General features: G+C 52.6%; 1 protein-coding gene across 1 annotated transcript; it reads right to left on the reverse strand.

Annotated features, from left to right (window-relative positions):
* Positions 1-1902: 1902 nt before the first annotated feature.
* Positions 1903-10244, reverse strand: LOC143693001 (olfactory receptor 14A16-like). The gene is made up of 2 exons (XM_077173084.1): positions 10219-10244; positions 1903-2683 (listed from the first exon to the last, which is right to left on the reverse strand). Exons 1-2 carry the CDS (start codon positions 10242-10244, stop codon positions 1903-1905), a joined length of 807 nt encoding a protein of 268 aa, XP_077029199.1.
* Positions 10245-20769: the final 10525 nt, after the last annotated feature.

Below are 20769 nucleotides of genomic sequence, written 5' to 3' on the forward strand. Positions count from 1 at the left end.
CTGGACAGGCTGGATCCAGGGTCCAAATCCAACAAAGTGAGGTTTAACAAGTTCAAGTGCCGGGTCCTGCACTTTGGCCACAACAAACCCTGCAGGGCAACAGGCTGGGGACAGAGTGGCTGGAGAGCAGCCAGGCAGAAAGGGACCTGCAGGGACTGATGGACAGCAGGCTGGACATGAGGCAGCTGCGTGCCCAGGTGGCCAAGAAGGCCACGGGCTCCTGGCCTGGATCAGGAATGGTGTGGCCAGCAGGAGCAGGGCAGAGATGGGCTGTTTGCAGGGGAGGGAGCAGGAATGGGCAAGATGAAGAAATTTGTAGCAGGAAGAGAAAAGAAAGCAAAGGCGAAGCAAAGGAAATTCTCTGAGCAGTTTGGGGGTGGCTGCCAGGCAGCCCTGGCTCTGAGCAACAGCGTCTGCAGTGGCACAGGAAACTCCCAGCTGATGGGAACAAACTTTCTGGCTGACTGCAGAGGCCAGGACAAAGCTGAGTGGTTTCCCTGGTGTCCCGCAGGCCTTGTTGGCCCCAGGGGCTGATGGCATTTGTGCTCCCTCAGGTTCATGTCCCCACAGCAACAGCATGGGGGTGCTGCCCCTGCTGTGGGCAATGCAAACAGGGGCTGCTGAGGCAGTGCTGCCGTGTCTGTGCCTGCAAGGATGGGGCACCTGTGTGAGCTGGGGGAGAGGCCAGGGCTGCAGAGGGGGGATGTTGTTGGCAGCTGCATGAGGACGCTCTGGGACGCTGCCCTGGGCTGTGCAGCGCACTGGGCATGGATCAGCCCCTGCTCTGCTGCTCCTTCCCGTCTGCCCCAGGGCCCTTGCAGAGCCCCAGCCATGTTGTTTGCCCCCAGCCTGCCCACGGCCAGCCTGGGGCTGCTCATGGGGGTTTCTGTGCTGAGCATTGGCCTGGCCGTGTTCTTGAGAGAGCCTGGGCAAGGAGCCTGGAGCCCCCAGGGCCTGGCCTGAGGCGTCAGCGCTGCCCCAGCAGTGCCCATGGCCTGTCCCTGCTGCAGCCCCGGCACTGCCACCCCCAGGGCTGTGCCCGGCCCTGAGAGCACTCAGGCCCTGCAGCAACACCAGGGCCACCAGGGCAGCGGGGCAGGGCCACGGCAGCAGCACTGGCAACACCAAGTGCTGCTGCTGCTGCTGCTGCTGGGCACAGCTGCTGGGCCAGCCCTGATCTGCCCCAGCTCTGCACACAGACATTGCTGCTGCAGCTCCACAGAAGGCAACACAAGGGCATCCCTGCAGAAAACTCTGCTGGGACATCCTTTAGTTCCTTTAAAGCCACCAAGAGTGCAGCCCCTCATTGACACAGTCTGTGGGCACAGGGAAGAGGGAGAGAAACAAAAGGAGAAATGGCAGAAACAATTTCTCTTTGGACAATATAGTCGGGCTTGACAGCTAGCTTACAAGCAAAGCTGAGTTAATAGATGAAATAACAATTGATGGTTTTAGAGTGTATCCATAGCAAGGAAGAAGACAAGGCATTAGCATGGAAACAGATTAGAAAAGATACATGTAAATTTTTGTTAGGTAGACTAGAGGCATAAGTAAATGTGTATGCATAGCTTATTAACTTTCTGTAAAACTTTTGCCAATTATATTGATACTCATAGCTTTGTTCTAAGGACTATAATAAGTTATTGTGATGTATTTAATGACTTAAAATTATGTTTTCTTAAAAGTATATAAACTAGAGAACATGAAATATAAAAGCATTTCCTTTTTTGACCCTAATCACGTGTGTGTAGGTCACATCCAATCTAACAGTATCAGACAAGATTAATAAAGTAAAACAAAGAAAAAGAACCTCCAAAATGAAGCCAACAAGAAGTATCAAATATTACTTTTATTACAAGTGATTTGCAGAAATTGGCCAGCACTTTAAGGTTTCCAAAACCATCAAGTCATCAGTCTCCACACTGCAGCCTTGAGCTCCTGGTTCCTCAGGCTGTAGATGAGGGGGTTCAGGGCTGGAGGCACCACCGAGTACAGAACTGACAGGGACAGATCCAGGGATGGGGAGGACATGGAGGGGGGCTTCAGGTAGGTCAAAAATGAGGTGCTGACAAAGAGCGAGACCACGGCCAGGTGAGGGAGGCAGGTGGAAAAGGCTTTGTGCCGTCCCTGCTCAGATGGGATCCTCAGCACAGCCCTGAAGATCTGCACATAGGAGAAAACAATGAACACAAAACAGCCAAATGATAAACAAAGGCTAACCAAAATGAGCCCAAATTCCCTGAGATTTGAGTGTGAGCAGGAGAGTTTGAGGATCTGTGGGATTTCACAGAAGAACTGGCCCAGGGCATTGCCATGGCACAGGGGCAGGGAAAATGTGTTGGCCGTGTGCATGAGAGCATTGAGAAAGGCACTGGCCCAGGCAGCTGCTGCCATGTGGGCACAAGCTCTGCTGCCCAGGAGGGTCCCGTAGTGCAGGGGTTTGCAGATGGACACGTAGCGGTCGTAGCACATGATGGTCAGGAGGGAAAACTCTGCTGAGATGAAGAACAGAAAAAAAAAGACTTGAGAAGCACATCCAGTGTAGGAGATGTTGCTGGTGTCCCAGAGGGAATTGTGCATGGCTTTGGGGACAGTGGTGCAGATGGAGCCCAGGTCAGCGAGGGCCAGGTTGAGCAGGAAGAAGAACATGGGCGTGTGCAGGTGGTGGCCGCAGGCTACGGCGCTGATGATGAGGCCGTTGCCCAGGAGGGCAGCCAGGGAGATGCCCAGCAAGAGGCAGAAGTGCAGGAGCTGCAGCTGCCGCGTGTCTGCCAATGCCAGCAGGAGGAATTGCCTGATGCAGCTGCTGTTGGACATTTGCTTCACATGGGGATCTGTAAGAAAAGTAATCGTGGAATAGTTGGGTTTGGAGAGGACTTGAAATATCCCAGCACAGGCTGGGGGCACTTTCCCCCCACTGCCTGCCCAGGGCTCTGCTGCCTGGAGCTGTCCCTGCCAGCAGCTGCTTCCCTGTGCCCAGGGCTGGGCCCTGCCAGTGCTGCCAGAGCCCAGCCCAGCCCTGGGGGCTCAGCTCTGCCCTGCAGAGCCCTCCCAGCTCAGGCACTGCCCAGGGGCAGCTCTGGCTCTGCAGGCTCTGATGGCAACGTCAGTGCAACGCTGAGGAGGCTGGAAAAGCAACACTGATGCTGCCTCTGAGGGTCCTGTGGTGATTGTTGTTGCTTCCTGGCTTATTCTGATCAGAGAATATTTTTTTTTTTCTCAACCTGAACTGAGTGATGAATATCATTGTGCAATTTCCAACTCAGCGCAGTAGATTAAAAAAGCAGGATATCCCCTTTTATGCAGCCCCTGCCTTGCTATACTCCCTGTATAATCTATTTGGAAATGTTCTGCAGTTAAATGCCATGCTGGGAGCAGTCCTGAACACTGCAGCATCCTCCCCACACAAGGAGAACATTCCCAAGCCTCACCAGCTGTCTCCTGCCACCCAGATCTTGTCCCCCAGTGCTGGGAGCAGCTGCCAGGGCTGGCTGAGAGCTGTCCCTGGCAGGCAGCAGAGTCCCTGCCCCAGCACAGCGCCCTGGGCTGCAGGACCCTGCTCTGCAGGACAGCCCTGGGCAGCCCTGGCTGCTCTGCACAAGAGACAAGCAGAGAATGTACTCACAGGCTCTGCAGGCATTGGCATGTTCCAGCTGCAGGAGATGGCTCCAGGAGCTGCAGCTGCATTGTCCTGCAGCCAGAGGTTCCTGTGCCAAGGGCTGGCAGTGATTGTGCCCCAGGCACTTCTCAGCCGCTTCCCAGCCCTGACTGATTGAAGCTCTCTGTGCCTCTGTGCTGTGCCTGGGCTGGCTGCAGGCAGTGCCCCAGCCCTGCTGGGCTGGCACAAGAGCTGCTCCTCAAGAGAAATGTGCTTTTGAAGCTCTTCTTGGTGACCAGGAGCTGCCTCTGTGCCAGGAGCCCAGCCCAGCTCAGCAGCACAGACACAGCATAAGGACTTTAATCAGCCTCTGGGGCTTTGTGCTCAGGCCCTGGACATCAGTCCCTGAGAGGGAGCTGAAGAAACCTCTCCAGAACTCCAAGGCAGAATCCAACTCCAAACTTTCTTGGACTTTTAATGGGTCCCAGAGAGGGACACAACTGAGCAAGTGTCCCCAGGCCCCAGGCAGAGCAGAGAACTGCAGGCAGTGATGACAGGTGGGGACAAAGAGAAGCCAAGTCTTGGTGCCCTGGGGCACAGCAGGGTCTGTGCCAGCAAGGGCTGGGAGGAGACACCTTGTCCTGAGGCCCTGGGGCCTCCTGGCCCAGCCCCAGCCAGGCTGGGCACTGTCAGCCCCTTGTGCTGCCCTCAGCATCCCCCCCTAGCCCACATCCCAGTGGCCTCAAGGATCTGCTGCAAGGAGTCCCTGGGGAGCCTTGCTCAGCAATGGCCCTGGGGGCTCCTGAATGCTCCCTGCAGGGACTGCAGGTTTTTCAAAGGGCTTTGGCTTTGGCTTTTGCCTTGGAGTCTCTGAGAGGTTTGTGCAATCCTGGCCTCCAATTATCTGCTGTAATTAGTCCCTGGAGAGGCTTTGTCAGTAATGACACTCAGTGGGACTCATTAATGCTTCAAGGTACTTGAGTTTTTTAAGCTACTTGGTGTTTCCCTTTGATACAGATGCTATGAGAAAGATTGTGCAGTCACAGCCTCCAATTATCTGCTTTAACGAGTCCCTGGAGAGGCTTTGTCAGTAAGGAGACTCAGTGGGGTCATTAATGCTTCAAGGTACTCAATTATTTTAAGGTACTTGGTGTTTCATCTTTGGTACAGACTCTGTGAGAGGTTTGTGCAATCATGGCCCCAGTCATTTGCTTAATGAATCCCTTGAGAGCTTTGTACTGACACTCAGTAGGGCTCATTAATGCCTTGAGATACTCAAGGTTTTTAAGGTACTTTGGATGTTCCTTTCCACTCTGAATCTCTGAGAGGTGTTTTGTCCAATTTCTGCCTCCAATTCTCTCCTCCAAGGAGCCCATGAGGAGCCTGTGTTGGAGATGGACCTCAGTGGGGCCCATTCATGCCTTGAGACACTTTGGGGATTTCTTCTGACTTTGACTCCTGGAAAGTTTTTTTGCAATCTCCTCTCAGGCCCTGAGGTTCCAGACTCAGCTTCAAATTCACCACGGGGCTCATTAGGATCAAGCAAGTCCTGACAAACCATGGCTCTGCCTTGATTTCCTCTGGTCTGGAGCAGTTCAGCAGGAAGATTTCCTTTTACTGTTATAGAGAAATATTTCAAAGAGCTTCTAAGTAATATGTATTCCTATCTCAAAGGGTGTCTTTTATTGCTCTTCCTATTATACAAAAGGTGATTGCAGCATTCTGTGATTGATATTGATCCAGAGTCTCTCCTAAGGAGGTCTGGCCAGGTCAGTGAAGTTGTACCTTGGAGCTGACCCCGTGTGGACAACCTTGCCCTACATTCCCCAACCCCATGTGAGAAAAGATTTTCACTTTCAAAAATTTAAATGCCTTATTAAGACCATATCAAAATACAGCAGAAGACTGAATCAAGAAAAGGATACAGCGCCAGGAGCAAAGAATTCAGTCACCATGTGCTCATCTACAAAATGGATGTTCTGTCTTTTACACCTCCAGCCCCTCCCAAAGTCTTGTCAATCGACTCCTTCTTCTCTGTCCAGTGGTGGAGATCACTGTCTCACCCCTTGATTGGAGGTCAGGTGCTGCCATAGGAACAAGCCAACCCTCCCAAATGCCCCAACTCCTGAGGCCATCCTGTGATAGCAATGCAAGGGGGAGGGGAAGGATAACTGTACATCTACAAAACTTCTCTTAACATATATTTAATATTCACCCCTTAATTGTGAGAGTCAACCCTAGGATTACTCATCTATAACAAACACCCTTTGCGTGTTCTATAAGTCATTTTGCTTGAACGATTAAGTGAAAAAATTTCTGTCTCTTGTATGAGTCATATGAGCATCTGTTGATGTGGGCAAGGACAGTGGGAACAGGAAAATAAAATCTCAGGTTTTCCTTAGACACACTTTTTTGGAATGGACAAAAGGGCATCCCAGAGGTCCAGTGTGGCTTTGACTCCCATCTACCGTGCCTATGTGGCTGCTGCCCATAGTTGGTGCATCTTAGGGGTGAGCACAGAGGCCAACTCGGTCCTGCCCTCCAGTCCCTGTTGAATTAAAAGACAACTGAGGAATTACAGAGGTCTGGTGTGGCCTTTTGTCCCTACCTTACCATGCCTACAGGGTTGCTACCCACAGCAGGGCTATGGAGCCTTCTTGGTAGCAAACAAAGGGGCCAACCCGGCCTTGCCCTCCTTCCTTTGTCTTATTTTCTTAAAGAAGCTGTCCCATTACCTCTTACAGTCCCTTGTGTACTTCTCCTCAACAGATGCTGGTAATTCTCACCCATGAAAACAGGAAGACAGTTCTCAAGCTGGCTGGTGGAAGCTTGACTCTGCTTTTTGGGCATCTTGGTGTTTTCCTGGTTGTCTCTCAGTCTCTGCTTGAGAGTCAATCTTGTTTCACCCAGCCTGGATGTTACAGTCCACTCTTTGGGTTCTTCTCCTGGGCCTTTGACTCTGTTGCCATGAGTCCATCCCCGCTCTGCAGCTCGCACGGCCGATTCGGTGGTGAGCAGTGCCTGAAAGGGACCTTCCCACTGAGGAGTTAGAGGCTGATCTCTCCATGGCTTAATCATCACCCAATCCCCGGGATTAATATTATGGATTCTGAAATCCAGGGTGGTAGTTTGAGGAATTGCCCCTTTATGTCTTAGCCCTTCTAAGGTTTGTGCTATAGACATCACTTATTTCTTGGCATTGGCTTCCTCTTCCTCATAGGTGGCAACCTTCTGGGGCGAAGTCAGGAAGGGAAACCCAAACATCATTTCATAGGGTGAGACCCCCAGATCTGACTGGGGTTGGGTTCTAATTCTTAATAAGGCCAAAGGGAGACATTTTATCCATGACATTTGGGTTTCAATCATTAGCTTAACTAGAGCTCTTTTAAGAGTTTGATTCATTCTCTCAACCCAATGGGAACTCTGTGGATGCCATGGAGTGTGTAATTCCCATTTTACTCCCAGGGCCTGAAAAACTTTCTGCAATATCTTCAATGTGAAATGAGTTCCCCAGTCTGAATCAATCCTGTTTGCCATCCCATATCAGGGAATGATTGATTCTAGAAGTGTTTTACTCACAACATTGGCATTGGCTTTCACAGTGGGTATCACCTGTACCCAATGAGTCACGTAATCTGCTATCACTGGCAAAAACTTCCACAATTGTACCTGGGGAAGCTCAGTAAAGTCTTCTTTGGTGTTTTGGAAGGGTCATAAGGCCAGTTCTCGCCCTCCCCTGGGTGTTTTCCTCATCATTTTCTCATTCACTTGTTGACCTATCACATCCTGTTCAGTTACTTGCTTAGCTATTCTGAAAATTCCTGTGCATCCCCAGCCCCTTAGAAATTCACTCAGCGCTTGTGTACCCCAGTGTGTTGTTCCATGTATGCCTTCTAGCATTTTCTTGGCAAGGGGTTTATTATTATTTCCTTCCATCTGCTCATTTCCCTTTGTTGTCTTTCTTGGCTCCTATTTTAAGGAGTTCTTCCTCTTCTGACCCACTGAATACAGGGACTTTTTGCATTTCTCTCATGGATGTTAATACTATTATTAGTTTTTCTGTCTCTGATTCAGTTGCATTTTTAGCTTCTAAATCAGCAAAATTGTTCCCTCTCTCCCTTTTTGATGTCCTTCAACATATACCACCACTACTTCCGCTGGTAATTGTAAGGTTTCTAACTCTTCTAAGACAATTTTTTTCATGAATCGGTCACTTTCCCTTTGAATTTAATAGTCCCCTCTCTTCCCAAATTTTTCCAAAGATATGCACTGTTCCAAAAGCATATTTTTAGTCTGTATATTTTGTTCCCCTTTTCTGTGCTAATATTTCCAGAGCTCGTTTTAGGGCACACAACTCATATTTTGGGCTGACCAATAGGAAGGTAACTTTCCCTTTTCTATGGCCACCAACTCTTCATGCACTATAGCGTACCCCGATACCCTGTGCCCCTTTATTACCCGTGAAGATCCATCGATGTTCAGTCATTTTCCACCTTGGAGTGGTTGATCTGTTAGGTCCTCTCTTCCTTTAGTTTGATGGTTTATAACCTCTAGGCAATTATGTATTAGTTCCTGACTTGGTTCTCCATACAAGAACTGGGCAGGGTTGAGTTGGTTACTCACGATCAGCTCTAAACCATTATCTCTTAAGATGGCTTCATACTTTAGCACTCGGGAATCAGTGAGCCATTTCTCAGCATTTTGGCTTAGGATACTCCTCACTGAGTTTGGGATATATATCTTCAATTTTCCCCCAAAGGGTAATTTTTTTGCTTTCTGCTATGAGTAGGGCAGTCACTGCCACAGCCTGAATGCAGGTTGGCCACCCCAAGCTGACAGGGTCTGGCAGTTTTGATAAATAGGCCACTGGTTTCCTGGATCCTCCCCAGTCATGGGCTAACACTCCATGTGCTACCCCTTTGTCCTGGTTCAGGGCAAATTTGGGAGAGAACCCCCAAAGGGGCTCCTCTAGGAAAGCAGATTCAATCGGCCCCTCCCCACAGCCGGTCCGGGAGAAACTATCTCCTTGGAGAAAAGTGGAAAAAACTGTTTATTAAACAATAGAACTTCTTGCTGCTCCAAAAGAGAGGAGACAAACTTTTCTGACAAACTCAGAAAAGTCCCCTCCCTAGGCTGCAGCTTGGCTGACTCAGTCTCTTATCAGTCCCTCCGGCCCTGGAGATGCCATGGCCCAGGCCCGACCCGCTGGCCACAGGTGGGGGGTGCCAGTGGTGTTCTGGGTGTTTATTCCAGAGCAGGCTTAAACAGGTCCAAAGAAAAGGGGAAAAACACAGTCCAGGGAACTTCTTTGGCTCAGTGAGCTAAAACTAACTGAAGCAAAGGAGAGCTCTGTCTCACTGTCTGTCCATCCGCAGACAACACAGTCCAGGAGTGGGAATGTGGAGGAGTGAGTGCAGTGCCTGAAAACAAACTGCGCGCTTCTTCTCTCCCCCCTTCACTCTCTGGAACAAGTCTTAAAGGTGCAAAACTTATTATTCAGCATAAACAGAGCAAGACGATTGGGGATAAAAGCATCATATAGTCAACCCAGGACACCCCTTATCCACATATCGTCTGCTTACTACTAAAACTAATATATATTCTAACTCTACAAACACATACATTATACATCCAATATACAGCTATACACAGACAATGGTAGTAACATCCAGAAAACAGTGATGTTTACACATAGGTCTCACCCCACAATCAGATCTCCCTGAGGTACACATCGTGTTCTTCCATCTCTTTGCATTATCCACCATGTGCAACCTGGTCCCTGAGCAAAAACAACCCCACAAATGAGTGTGTCTGTACTCGAGGCAGAATTGATCCAAACTGTCTTCCCTAACAAACCTCTGACATGTACCACTGGAATTTTACCTCCATCTATTATATTCAGGGACTCAGACTGGGCAGGACCTGCTCGGTTGCTGTAACCTTGGCTGTCAACTAACCAGATGACCTTTGCTAAATGCTGCTTGCAATTTTTGAAAGATTCTCCCACTCAAGGCTTTCTACTGGCTTTTTAGTAGTCCATTGTACCTCTCTACTTTCTCTGCAGCTGGTGCATGGTAGGGGATATGGTACACCCACTCAATGCCCTGTTCCCTAGCCCAGGTGTTGATGAGGCTGTTCTTGAAATGAGTCCCATTGTCTGACTCAATCCTCTCAGGGGTACCATGTCTCCACAGGATTTGCTTTTCCAGGCCCAGGATGGTGTTCCGGGCAGTAGCATGAGACACAGGGTAGGTTTCCAACCATCCAGTGGTGGCTTCCACCATGGTCAGCACGCAGCACTTGCCCTGGCGTGTCTGGGGCAGTGGGATGGAGTCAATCTGCCAGGCCTCCCCATACTTGTACTTGGACCACTGCCCACCGTACCATAGGGACTTCACTCCCTTGGCCTGCTTGATGGCAGCACACGTCTCACAGTCATGGATAACCTGAGAAATTCTGTCCATGGTTAAATCCACCCCTCGGTCTCGTGCCCACTTATAGGTGGCATCTCTGCCCTGACGGCCTGAGGCATCATGGCCCCATCGAGCTAGGAACAACTCCCCCTTTTGTTGCCAATCTAAATCTATCTTTGACACCTCTATTTTTGCTGCCTGATTTACCTGCTCGTTGTTTCAGTGTTCCTCATTAGCCCGAATCTTGGGGACATGGGCATCTACATGGCGGAAATTCACAGGCAGCTTCTCCAACCCAGTGGCAATGTCTTTCCATTCATCAACAGCCCAAATTGGTTTTCCCCTATGCTGCCAGTTGGCCTCTTTCCACCTCTCCAGCCATCCCCACAGAGCATTGGCTACCATCCATGAATCAGTGTAAAGGTAGAGCTTTGGCCACTTCTCTCTTTCTGCGATGTCCAGGGCCAGCTGAACAGCTTTGAGTTCTGCAAGTTGACTTGATCCACCTTCTCCTTCAGTGGCCTCTGCGACCTGTTGTGTGGGGCTCCATACGGCTGCTTTCCACTTCCCGTTCATCCCTACGATGCGACAGGAACCGTCAGTGAAAAGAGCGTAGCGTGTTTCCTCTGGGGGCAGTTGGTTATATGGAGGAGCCTCTTCAGCCCGTGTCACTGGTTCTTGTTCTTCATCTGTGACAACAAAATTCTCACCTTCGGGCCAATTTGTAATTACCTCCAAAATCCCAGGGCGATTCAGTTTACCTATATGGGCGCGCTGAGTGATAAGAGCAATCCACTTGCTCCATGTGGCACTGGTGGCATGGTGGGTGGTGGGAACCTTTCCTTTAAACATCCACCCCAGTGCCGGTAGTCGGGGTGCCAGGAGGAGTTGTGCTTCTGTACCAATCACCTCTGAGGCAGCTTGGACTCCTTCATAGGCAGCCAAGATTTCCTTCTCTGTGGGAGTGTAGTTGGCTTCAAACCCTCTGTAGCTTCGACTCCAAAATCCCAGTGGTCGGCCTTGAGTCTCCCCAGGCACCTTCTGCCAAAGGCTCCAGGACAAGCCATGGTTCCTGGCTGCAGAATAGAGCACGTTCTTCACCTCTGGTCCTGTCCTGACTGGGCCAAGGGAAACTGCATGAGCGATCTCCTGCTTAATCTGGGCAAAGGCTTGTTGCTGCTCAGGGCCCCAGTGGAAATCATTCTTCTTGCGGGTGATCAGGTAAAGAGGCCTCACGATCTGACCGTATTTGGGAATGTGCATCCTCCAAAAACCTATGGCACCCAGGAAAGCTTGTGTTTCCTTCTTGCTAGTTGGTGGTGACATCGCAGAGATTTTGTTAATGACCTCAGTGGGAATCTGACACCATCCATCTTGCCACTTCACACCCAGGATCTCCAGGGCAGGTCCCTTGACTTTACTCTTCTTGATAGCAGAATCCTGATGATCATCTCTCCTTTCTCGAACACTTCCATTAATGTGCGCCCCCACACAATGATGTCATCAATGTACTGCAAGTGCTCTGGAGCCTCACCCTTTTCCAGTGCAGCCTGGATCAGTCCATGGCACATGGTGGGGCTGTGCTTCCACCCATGGGGCAGTCAGTTCCAGGTGTACTGCACAGCCCTCCAGGTGAAAGCAAACTGAGCCTGCATTCTGCTGCCAGAGGAATGGAGACAAACACGTTAGCAATGTCAACAGTGGGTACCACTTTGCTGCCTTGGACTCCAGCTCGTACTGGAGTTCCAGCATGTCCGGCACAGCAGCACCCAGCGGTGGAGTCACTTCATTCAAGCCACGATAGTCCACAGTCAATCTCCATTCTCTGTAAGTCTTGCACACAGGCCAGATGGGGCTGTTGAAGGGTGAGTGGGTTTTGCTGACCACCCCTTGGCTCTCCAGCTCACGGATCATTTTGTGGATGAGGATCACGGCATCTCAATTTGTTCAATATTGCCAGCGGTGCACTGTCGAGGTGGCAATCAGCACTCGTTGCTCTTCCACCTTCAGGAGAGCTACTGCAGATGGGTTTTCTGATAGTCCAGGCAAAGTGTTCAACTGCTTGATGTCCTCTGCCTCTACAGCAGCTATGCCAAAAGCCCATCTGAGTCCCTTTGGGTCTTTGTAACAGCCATTCTGGAGGAAATCCATGCCCAGAATACACGGGGCCTCTGGGCCAGTCACAATAGGATGTTTCTGCCACTCCTTCCCAGTCAGGCTCACCTGGGCTCCCAACAGGGTCAATTGCTGTGATTCCCCCGTCACCCCAGCAATGGAAACAGGTTCTGCCCCCACATGTCCCGATGGTATCAGGGTACACTGCGCACCAGTATCAACTAAGGCATCGTATTTTTGTGCTTCTGATGTGCCAGGCCATCGGATCCACACCATCCAGAAAATCCGGTTTTCCCGTATCTCTTCCTGGTTAGAGGCAGGACCCCCCCTAGCCCTCAGCCTGGAGAAGGCCCCTGAGGGCGGTGCTCAGTGTGCGGGGCCGGGCAGCTGTGCCCCTGCCCGCTGCTGCAGCCAGAGGCCGCGGGGGCTCTTCTCCAGGCTGCCGTGGGCCCGAGCCGGGTGCCCATGGAGCCCCGGCCCGGCGGGGCTGCGGGCCGGCACCGCGGCTCCCCGGGCAGCAGCCGGCCCTCTGCCCCCTGCCCTCGGGAGCCCTTGGCCAGCGGCTGCTGGCCGCGCCTCAGGCCTGTGCGGGCAGGGGAGGCCGGGGCTGGGTGCAGGCAGCACCCGGCCCAGGGGCTGAGCCCGCGCCAACCCTTCCCTCCTGCCGCTCTCTGCAGCTGGCAGAGGACAGGAGCCGAGCGGCCGAGCACCTGCGCCGGGCCCTGCGTTACCTGCAGAGCCCACAGGAGCCCCTGCGAGAGGCGGCCATCAGGTTCATGGGTGAGCCACGAGCCCGGGCTCCCTACCCGGCCCGCCGCAGCTCTGCCCTGGCCCCGCCTGCTGCCCCGGCAGCGCCAGCCGGGCCCGGCGCCGTGGAGCCCCGCCTGGGCTGGGCATTGCTGCTGCCGCCCTCTGGCAGCCGTGCCCTGGGGCGGCAGCGTGCGCCAAGGGCCGGGCTGAGCCCTGCCGGGCCAGCAGCCCGTGTGGCCACAGCGCCGGCAGCGCCGCTGGCAGGGAGCTGTGCCGCTGGCGCCGTGACAGGCTCTGTGTTCACAGGCATGGCCGGGCGGCACCTGAGGGGGCAGCAGCAAGAGCTGCAGCTGATCTGCACTGGTGAGTGAGGCCAGCGGGCTGGCAGCAGGGGCTTCCCGGGGGAGAGCTGCAAGCCCTGCCCCGGCTGCGGAGGGCTCTGCTCCTGGGGGTAGAGCACACTGAGATTTCAGGGCCACGTGGGCCATTGGTGGCCAGCAGCTTCGGGCTGATCCCCTTGCTCCCTGCTCCCTCCTGGCCATGGCCAGAGCCGGCTGCGATGGCCCTGGCAGGGGGCTCTCCTCGGCTCCCCGCAGATCCGGCATCTGACCATGGCTCTGTTCCTCTCTCTTGCAGCCCTGGAACGCCTGACGGAGGACATGAGCAGTGCCGTGTCAGAGCTGGCACTTGAAACACTGCATGTCCTCCAAGCAACAGCCAGTGGGCGATATTCCATCTTCCAGAGGCTGCACGACCAGCTGCACAGGGCATGGATCACTCGGCCTCGTCTCTCACGGCTCGGCTGGCTGCACTGCTGGAGCTCTGAGGACAGCTGATCCGGGAGGCTCTCTTTGCTGGGGCAGCCTGAGCCAGTGGGGATTTTTACTTTTCTTTAAGATTTTTCTTTTCTTCCATTCTATCTTTTACCCGATGTAAATATATACCCTGTTATAATATACACACTCTCAGGAGATTTTCTTTGCTGCCCAGGGTCCGTAGGGCATAGGGAAAGTGGAGAAAAGCCTGCTTCTACTTAGCATGCTGCCCATGCATGCAGTGCTGCAGGGAAAATGGCCAGAAGCCCCTTGGCCTGTGGTGGTTCTGCTGAAGCCTTTGTGCTGCCCACAGAGCAGCTGGGCAGGGGCCGGAGCTGCAGGGATCCCTGCCAGAGCGGTGCCTGGAGATGGCCACAAGCCCTGTGCCAGGCAGGAAGCGCCATCCGTGCCCTCCTGCCCGTCTGCTGCTGCCTGCCTTGCTGAGGGCTCCCAGGTGCCTCTGGCTGGGGCTGCTCTGGAGCTGCTGTGGGGCTGCGGCGCTGCTGCCGGGCAGCTTGGCCGGGCTGGGGCTGGGCCTGAGGGGCTGGGGCGCTGGCAAGCCCTGAGCAATGGGGCTGTCAGAGGCCACAAGCAGCCCCCTGGCAGCCGCCTTCTTCCTGCCAGAGTTGACTTGCAAGACAGATCCCGGGCACTCTGCAACTAACAGTGTTGTTGGAAAGCCAAATCCAGAGAAATGTCAGACCTTTGGTCTTGTCAGCAAAGCTCAGAATTTAACCCAGGATTTGATCTGAGACTTTGGAAAGGGCTTCCGAACTCAGGTGCTGGAAGCCAGAATGCGGATTTCTAGTTTCTAGCAGAGACACGGGGAGGAAAGTTGAAGTGGAGGAATGTTTAGAGTTTTAGAGTTCGAGATCTAGAAAAAATCCAAGTAGTTACAACAGTAAACAAGAAGTTTAGGATGCAGTGCTGTAGGTTTGTTGCGTCATGGCATGATTGGCTAAGGAAGCTTCCACTGTAGCATGATGTGGGAAGCCAGGAAATTCCTCGGGCTGCCCTGCAGGACTCGAGACCCTGTCAGAGGGCTCAGAGACCTTGGCACAGAGCCCAAGACCCCTGTGCCTTTGATTTAGCCCTTGGAAAAAACAATTCCCAACCTTGTATGAAGAATGACAAGCCACAAAATGAAAGGGAATTTATCACAGAGTGGAAAAATAGATTTTGGGGCTTTTTAGAATGGGGCTTCAGGGGGCAAGATGGAGGAATGTGGGCATGTCCAGCCTTTCTCCTTCTTCTTCTTGGCCTCCATTTCTGCTGTGATGTTGGCACTTTTTGATTGGTTACGAGTAGAAGCTCACTGTCTAACGTAGATGATAGGTATGGCAAAGTAATTGTAAATATTGTACAGGGAATTGTTTTTAGTAGAAAAAGATAACACCGCCCCGGGGGAGGCAGAGTGCCTTAGACTGTCTTGCTGAGCAGACCTCAGCAGGACAGGAGAAAGAATTTTATAGATAAGATACAAGAAACAACCTTGAGACCGAGAAATGAAGAGCTCTTACTCCTTCTTCGACCACCGGGCTGGGAAAAGAGACTTTCTAACTTATCTTGGGGTCACTCTGAGCAGCTAGAGACCCCGAGAGCATGAGTCCCTAAGAGGAAATATTGAAGGATTGGCTCCAAAACATAAATATCCTTGTTGGCCGTGTCTTCTTGGCCAAGAAATCCTTCAAAGCTCTTGGAACTACAAGTCTTGCGGCCCTGTGAGCCGTGCGGTGGAGATGGGAGCCAAACTCACCCTTCCTGTCTATGTAGAAGAGAAGAAAAAGCAATGGCATCATCTAAAAAATTCACAGGTCCGCTCTCTAGCTCATTCCAAACTCCTTCAACTCTCCCAAAGTGTGATTTAGCTACAAACTCATGACAAGGACTTTTAGTGCTGCCTCTTTGACTCCAGAGTGGCTGCTTTAGAATCTTTCCCATAACCCTGTGTAGTTATGTGCCAGCAAGGTCTCCTTTGAAGAAACTTTCCCAACTGACTTGCATGGAGGTTTGTTTGAAGGGTGTTTGAGGGGAAAGGCTCCCAGCAGAGGTCTGGGCTTTGGCCTAGCTGTGTCTCTTGCTGATTGTGAAGTGTGCCATCAGCAGCAGGGCTTTCTGGGCTAAAAATATCATCAAGTCACTTGGACTTGCTCTTTTTGGCCTCTAAAAGCTGGACCCACTTTCGGGGCAAATTTGGAGACCTCATCTATGGGTGGATGGAGCACCTAGGATTTTCCCAATTGCTGGGAATGGTTCTCCAGGTCCCTGGAGTATCCAGGGCCCTGGTAAGTTCCAGCTCCACACATGCCTTGGCAATGAGAAGCAGAGGAGCCCAGACCTTTTTGTGCTGCCTGTGTCACTGCACCGGGGCCATGGGATGGGCACACGCAGCCCTTGTGCTGGAGCTGAGCTGCTCTGCCCAGCACTGGTGGCCGCCATCCAAGCTGGTTTTGCTTGTCCTGGTTCCCTGACAGCTGGGGCCCTGGGCAGAGCCCTGAGAGCCTGGTCTCCCCCCAGGGAAGGAGCAGGAGCCCCTGGAGAAGCTGTACCGGGTGGGGATGCTGCTGCTGCTGCTGCTGCTGCTGCTGCTGCTGCTGCTGCTGCTGCTGCTGCTGCTGCTGGAGACAGCCAGGATGACATCAAGGATGACAAGCTCTTCCTCAGCCTGGCCACTGGAGGCTGAAGGTGATGGACTTTGATTCTGGCACCTTCTTCAAAGCCAAACTCCACAGGGAATTTGCCGATGAGTCCCCACCTGGGGAAATTCTGCCAGATTTGGGCACAGCCGAGCCTGGCTGGGAAGCAAAGGTTCCCCCTTTGCTGGGGCAGATGCAACTCATCCTTCAGTCGCTGCCCAGCTGCTTTTTGGCAGGGCTGTGGGGATGAGCTGGGCTGAGTACGAAATGGGAGTGGGCTCCTGGCCCTGCCAACAGCCCCCAGCACCCACCGTGCCCCGGGCTGGGGCTGGGGCTGGGGCTGGGGCAGCCAGCCCGACACAAACAAAGCCCCATGGTGGGAGCAGAGGTGGGACTCCAGAACCTGTGCAGGGGCTGCTTTGCTGTGCAGGCAAGGAAGGGCTTGGGCTGCTCAGCTGCCCTTGTTTGCTTTGGGATCACCGTGATTTTGGGGGCAGTGCAGGGGGGAAGAGAGAAAGTGTGGGCTTCCCTCAGCCATGGCTGGGTTTTTCACTACCATGTAGGAGTTGGGCCTTCCTCAAGGCCCTGACAGAGATAAGAGTTTTTCCCGTTTTTCTTGTTTTCCCTTTTTGCATCTAATCTCTTTTCAAGAATGTGTTGTTTGTTTTTCCAGAGGAAGCGTTCTAGGTGGTCCAGTGTGGATGGGGAAGTGCTTGGGAGCAGCTGTGGCGTGGATGGGCCGTGGCCTTGGAGAAGGCTGAGGCCATGGTTTGGGAGCAGCTTTTCTTGCAGCCGTGGCTGGCGTGAGGTGGGTCCCTGTGTGCTTGGCAGGGTGGGATCAGAGCTTTTGGGAGATGGCAGCGAGCACAGGAGCATCCTGCTCTGGGCAGCTGCTGAGGGCTGGATGTGCCGTGGCTGGCTGCAGGCTGGGCACATGTGCTGCCCTCCTGCTCTGCTGCCAAAGGCAGCAGGGATGGGCAGCTCTGGGCACAGCTCTGGGCACAGCCAGCACGGCCTGGGCACCGCAGGCCTTGGCACAAGGGCACAGGAGCCCTCAGCTGACAGGCGGTTTCTGCTTTCTCTCCTTGCAGCCGGGCTCTGCGGCTGCTGAGGCTGCTCTGGGCTCTGCCAGGGCTCTGCTGGGCTCAGCCCTGGGCCCAGCTGGGCTGGCTCTGCCCTCACATTGCTCTGACAGCTCTGCATCAGACGAGCCCGTTGCGAGCACAGCGCCTGAGCTTTCTGCTTTGGCAGCTGAGTGAGACTCTGCTGCAGGCCCAGAGATTGCAGCTGGGGACACACATCCAATTGGCAAGGACCTAAACTCTCCACAGTCCCAGCTGAATGCCTGGATCTACACAGGATGTCCTGTCTGTCCCATTCTTCCTTCTTGATTGGCTGGAATTGTGCAATTGCACTTTCTTCCTCCTCTAGAAGTGCCACGAGTGGGCCAAAGCTGGCAAGTGGGCCGTGCTCCTGAGGCAGTGTAGTCTGGAGCTGGTGGATAGAGAATTGCCCTTCTGCACTGCCAAACCAGAGCAAAAAGCTGTCACTGGGACTTTGTGTCTTTAAAAAATCCCTGACAGTTTCAAAGGGAATGTGCTGCTCATTTCCAAGCTGAGAAGGAAGGGCATCTTCTAAAGGATTTGGGGTTTGACAGAGTTTCCATTCCCAGTCCTGCTTGGAGCTGGCAGGGCACAAAGCATTTTCCCTTTGCTTCACCCACAATTTAACAATGTTGGAAACAACCTCAAAAACTTTTAAAAAAGGGTGCTGAAGTCAGCAAGATGGATCCATGGCATCAGCACATTTACAATGTAAATAACTGAGTTCTCTTTTTCAAAAGATCATGTACCTCTTAATGCCAAGAATGTAACATTGCATTTATGTTTTGTTTTTTTCACTAACATTATGTTATGTTTTTTCTCTAACACTTGGATTTTATTCTTATCTTCTACAATTTACCTATTTTTTTCCTTTTTCCTTTTTTTTTCCTTTAAATAGAAAACATGTCCTATCAAAGGAATGTCCTTTGCTCCTGGTTCCTGTGTGGAGCAGCTCCCTTCCTGCTGGCTGAGCTGCTCAGGCAGAGCCCAGTAGCCCCTGGCCCTGCAGGGCTGAGGCTTTTCCCCGTTGCTGGGCACAGACTGATGGAGCAGCACTGCTGAACATGGCACACAGAGGGACCAGGAGCAGCTGCCTCTGCCCACCTGAGGCTCCAAGGCCCAAACTCTGAGCAGCCAGGGCTGGAAGAGACTGGCAGGATCTGATCCCTGACTCTGGGCCAGGGCTGCACAAATGACCCCGCAGCAGCAGCAGCAGCAGCAGCAGCAGCAGCAGCAGCAGCAGCAGCAGCAGCAGCAGCAGCAGATGGAGCTGACTTTCAGCACAGCCCCTGCCCCTGTTCCCTCCCGTGTGCAGCGGTGTCACAGCAGCCTGAGGCACCTGGGAGCCCCCAGTGCCAGCAGGGACTTGAGATGGCAGCCCTGGGCTCCTGGAGGCTGTGCAAGGAACGGAGCTGGGCACTCCCTGTCCATGGGGAGCTTGCAGATGGAAAAGGCTGCTGTGCCCAGGCAGCTCCAAGGGCACAGAAAGGAGGCTCTGGAGCACTGGGTCTGTGCCAGTGCCACAGTCCTGGGCAGCAGCCAGCCAGCCCTGGGGAACAGAGGGCACAGCACGAGGGACAGAAGCAGGCAAGGGCAGAGACTGGAGAGAGCCAGAGCCAGGAGCAGGAACAGCTGCTCCATTGCACTCTTGGAGAAAGCTCTTGGCTGGTTCAAAGCCCTGAAAGGCGTGAAGGGCAGAGAGGAGGCCACAGCAAACAATGCTCCTGTTTGCACAGCCTCCCCTCTCCGTGTCCCAGAAGGAATTGCATGGACTGTGTTCTTCTCTCTGAGTCGTCTCGTTCAGCATGAGCAGCTCAGCACCAGGAGCTGAAGGAGCTGAAGCCTCAGGCCACAGGAGCTGGGCAAGAGGAAACTTTTGGAGCAAAGTAATGCTGCTAAAATAGCCCCAGCTGAATGCAGTGGATAGAATCATGGAATCACAGAATCCTTTCTCTTGGGAAAGCCCTCTGAGCTCACCCAGTGCAGCCGCTCACCCAGCAGTGCCAAGCCCAGCACTAAACCACGTCCCTGAAGTGCCAAGGCCTGGACACCAGCCCTGAGTGAGGCCTGAACAGCAGGCCCAGACCCAAAGGTGGCCTCTGGATGAACCTTCCAGCGAAAGGTTATCTTTGTATCTGCTCCCTAATGAAATATGCGTGGTCATTAGCACTGTGATAGATGTAGCCACTCATTAGTGAAACATGTATTGACCTTTGTGTATTTAGAAGCCAGACAAGGCCATGAAATCTCACATCTGGCCTTGTTTGAGGCTGAATGGTCAAAGTCACCTCCTTGGTTCCTCCTGGGGCCCTGGCCAGGCTTTGGGAGGGACCCAAGAGGAGGATGAAAGCAGATGTTGCCACACTAGCAGTGCTGTCAGTTTGTCCATTCAGCACTGTCAGAGCTGGGCCCTCTCCCAGCGGGGTTGGAGCCTCACCTGTGGCTGGAGGCACCTGCAGGAATTGCCAGTGCCCAGGAGTGGCTCTGCAGCCCTTGGCTGTGACAGCTTCCCCAGCTGCTGTGTGGGTCTGGGCGATGGTAAAGGCTGAGGGTAACTGGGGCTGGATCTTTCTCAATCACTGCAGGCAATCTTTGGTGGGGATGGTTGGGTGCATTGCTGAGCTGCTCCTGTTGTGATTCTTTGCTGCTTTGAGCTGCAGGAAATGACACTGATTCCTTCAGTTGGAGTCTGTGTCTTTGGTGCTGACCCTGCCCACTGGCAAAACAAAACTGGCCCAGTCTGGCCAGATCCCAACAAAATGTCACTTGTTCAATGTAAATGTGAGGAATCAGTGCCATCAGAAATTCCCAGATGGGAAGCCTTTCCCTGGAGTTCCCTGGCTCTGGAGTGGGCTGAGGTTGGAGCCCCGTGGGAGCATTGGGGCAGTCCGGTAAAAGAGGCTGCGCCCCTGGATGGCTTCAAATGCATCCAAAAATTGCACATGGAAAAGGAAAAGAACTTGTGGGTTTGGGCAGACAAAGATGAATTTGTTAAGAGTACATTGGAAACAGCACCTTCAGAAGGAACAATTATTGTTGGAATGTTCCCACGTGGAGCAACAGAAGAAGGTTTTAATCTTGAGCTCAGATGCATTGGTGCAAGGGAAATATCAATATTATAAATAACTATATATGTATTTATAGTACAATAAGACCTTCATATATATTTGTTATATATTTTTATATAGATGTCTAGGTCTGTCTATCTATATCAAATGTATATCTACATATAAAATTATAATAATGTGAAGTAGTGCTGACAATACTAATTTGGTAGCTTTGGCTGCTCAGGGATGTAACACTAAATACCCTACAGAACAGGATTGGCCAGGACCCTGA

Source organism: Agelaius phoeniceus, unplaced genomic scaffold (genome assembly GCF_051311805.1).
Source record: "Agelaius phoeniceus isolate bAgePho1 unplaced genomic scaffold, bAgePho1.hap1 Scaffold_113, whole genome shotgun sequence".
NCBI classification, from domain to species: Eukaryota; Metazoa; Chordata; class Aves; order Passeriformes; family Icteridae; genus Agelaius; species Agelaius phoeniceus.